A 2,911-nucleotide genomic window follows, 5' to 3' on the forward strand; every position below is an offset into this window, starting at 1 on the left:
CCCTCGACTTCCATTCCCCGCATCCCCCGTCGGGGTCCGTCGGCTCCGTGGCCTCAGGGCGGCGCTCGCTGGCCGGGTTCGGCCCCGGCTCCGCGCTGCCTCCGCACCAGCGCTGCCATCCGCTGTGCGGCCTTTGTTTCCTTCGCCAAGCATTTTAACCGAGCTTTTTCTCTCTCTCTCTTTTTTTTTTTTTTCTTGTCCCCTCCACTTTCCTTTCATCATTATTATTATTATTATTATTTTAAGTGAAAGAAGGGAAAAGGAAAGAGAGAAAAGACGTTTGCGAATAAAAATGAGACATTTTGCCTTAAAGAAAGCGACGATCAAAGTCGTTTCCCTGCAGCCGGCTCCCCAGGGGATGCCCTCGGACACGATCTAAGCAAAAGGCTTTGTAACGTCGGGAATTTCAGGCTGGGAATGCTCGGGTTGAGCGTGAGGACCCGAAGGTGAGGGCAGCGAGGTGTGCCGAGGGGCAGAAGGGATCCCGAGTCCTGTTTAGATGTGAAAGTGGCATCAAACGCGACCCTGGAGAAAAAGGGAAGCGGAATCCCGAGGGAAAATTTCCCCTCGGGGCAAGAAAACACGAAGTGGAGGGCAGTCGGAGCCCCTCGGCCCTGCCCTCCCCATCAGGACTGGCCTGGATGCTTTGCTTCACCACTCTTCCACCACCCCTAAGGGCTCGCCGTTCCCAAATCACGGTGTGCGACCGTCCGGATTCGTCCTGAGATCAGGGAGAGCCGCAGTCAGAAAGAAAACCCCGAGATATTGGATCCCGCTGCGCCCTGGAGCCCCTTCCATCGGCACCCACTTCCCACACAATGAAGAGAAACCAAACCGTGCGAAATCCTCGGGGAGAAAAAGAAAAAATCCGGACAAAAATCCCTTCGGTGCCGGAGAACCCAATTAATAAGAAGAAAAAGGAGGGGAGGGAATCGATCACACCTATCTCAGTAATTCTATTTCTTTGCAGGGCGAACTGGAAATGCGGACGGTGTGCAGAAGGGAAACGATCCCACAGCTCAGCTAGGGAACAAGTAATGTTCCCCATACAGCCGACCCCAATTTGGGGCGATCTGAACCGTCTCAGCTCCAACCCAGGGCTCTGCACCGAACCCGGCATCGTGAGCTGAGATGGGGAGGGCGGGGGGGGGGGGGGGCCGCTTCACTTACAGAAATATCATTTAATTAATCCACAGATGAGGCAAGGCTTCTAAATTAACCGAAGAAGACTTGAAGTCGCAATAGGAGCTTTGGGTGAAGCGCTTAAGGCCAAACATCGAGAAAGAATTCAGGTAAAAGGGAGGTGGAAACGTTGGGTAGCATTAAAGGGTTGGCAAAATACATCCTGCAAACCTGCAATCGGATACGAGCATCTACTTATCCGACATGAAAACTCCCTCTTTGCCAAGACTTTATTGGTCCAACAATTCATTCGATTATTTTTTTCCCCCTATTTTATTTTTTCTCGGGGAAATCTGTCCAAAAAATCTCAGTTTTAGCCGCGTTCAAAGTCTTTTTTCTTTCTTCCTCCCCCCAGTTAATCTTTTAATTAGTTTATACATTTCAGGTTATTTGGGATTATGCTTAAACCGCTGGAAAAGATATCAGTTGGAAAATAAATAAATTGAAGAGTAATATTAATAAGAATTCTATGGAAAGACGCAATAGAAATACATCCTTCTCTGGGTGACCCTTAAAGAAAATACCGCGTTTCTTCCTATCCTATTAATTTGTTGGAAAACTTAATTAAGCTCGGCTACCTTCCATTATTTATGTAAACCCTCCGCCCGGGAGACTTTAAGAGGTTTCTTCTCCGGTTTCCGACATTGTTATTAGAAATCCATAAAGCAGGGGAGGGACAGGAAATTAAATTTAAAGGTACCTCATTACGGCACAACTGCTTTCCTATGGCAGCGGACGGAGACAACACATGGCGGCATAAAAGGCTGAGTCCCCCCAGCACGTAGACTTGGCAATCCTCTCGAAATGACCTTTTAATTCCAAACCTAGCAAGCTTCCGTCCCCACAGCGGGCTCTGAGAGTCGGCGGAGAGGGGAGAAAAGAAACTGAAATAGAAGAGAGGACAGCGATGCGAATGGAAGAGCCACGCAGATGGAAAAGCGTGGGGCGGGTGGTTGTTAACAGTGGGTTTGGCTGGGTGGGCATCAAGAGAGGTAAAGGTTATTTGGGGGGGATTTGTTCCAGAATTTCCCAGCTTTGCTCCAAGCTGGATTTCCATGCGGTGTTTCTGCAGTCCCCGATTCGTTTCCCGCTGGATGGTGCGGATTAAAGGGGTTTCAGCCCAACGCAGAAACAAAGAAACGACGCTAACCGTGAAGGGTCGGAACCGAGAATGGACGAAACTCCCTACAGACGGTGAGGAGAAGTGGAGGTGAGAACAAAGAAATGTTGCGCCCGATCTTTGCTTTAAAAGAGAGCTCGAACTTTGAGAAGGCAGGGGAAGAAATGATGATAGAAGCTAAAGAAGGGGGGAAGACGAACAGCTCTGCTCGGCCGTCCGCAGAAGAACCCAACAGTTTTCTATCCGGACGGCTGCAGCTGATGAGAATTAAAAGGGAATCGGGAATTTACACGTGGGAAACTACAAAAAGAGCAACACGTTACGAACACCACCTCCCTCCCCAGCACCCGGCGAGGCCGAATCCAGCACCCATTTACCCATCCTCACCTCCATCCCGCTCCTTCTCTTCGTAATTAATTAATATTATTTTTCTATCAAACTCTCCCACTCCGAAGAAAAAATAGTAATGATAATAATAAAAATAATAATTAAAAAAAGCCAAGGAAATGTATAAAAAAGAGGCAGCTCCTCTCGTTGGCAGAGCATCCTCCCACCACTTGTTAGAGCGAACCTTTCCCAGCTCCGGCTCATTTCGCGTGATTTCATTTT

At 48.7% G+C, this 2,911-nt stretch overlaps 1 protein-coding gene across 1 annotated transcript; it reads right to left on the reverse strand.

Moving 5' to 3' along the window:
- Positions 1–121: 121 nt before the first annotated feature.
- LOC122167868 lies at positions 122–2,675 on the reverse strand. The gene is made up of 2 exons (XM_042832749.1): positions 1,883–2,675; positions 122–721 (listed from the first exon to the last, which is right to left on the reverse strand). Exons 1-2 carry the CDS (start codon positions 2,237–2,239, stop codon positions 407–409), a joined length of 672 nt encoding a protein of 223 aa, XP_042688683.1. The 5' UTR covers positions 2,240–2,675; the 3' UTR covers positions 122–406.
- Between the last annotated feature and the right edge of the window lie 236 nt (positions 2,676–2,911).

The sequence above is a fragment of the Centrocercus urophasianus genome, unplaced genomic scaffold (assembly GCF_019232065.1).
Source record: "Centrocercus urophasianus isolate 14NV4802_14NV808 unplaced genomic scaffold, USGS_Curo_1.0 seq_391, whole genome shotgun sequence".
Lineage (NCBI taxonomy): Eukaryota > Metazoa > Chordata > Aves > Galliformes > Phasianidae > Centrocercus > Centrocercus urophasianus.

Coding starts and splice junctions, on each gene's coding strand:
- LOC122167868 (XM_042832749.1), bottom strand. CDS start 2,239: ATGGAAATCCAGCTTGGAGCAAAGCTGGGAAATTCTGGAACAAATCCC. Junction 722..1,882: donor AGCAGTTGTGCCGTAATGAG/GTACCTTTAAAT, acceptor CCCTGATCTCAG/GACGAATCCGGACGGTCGCA.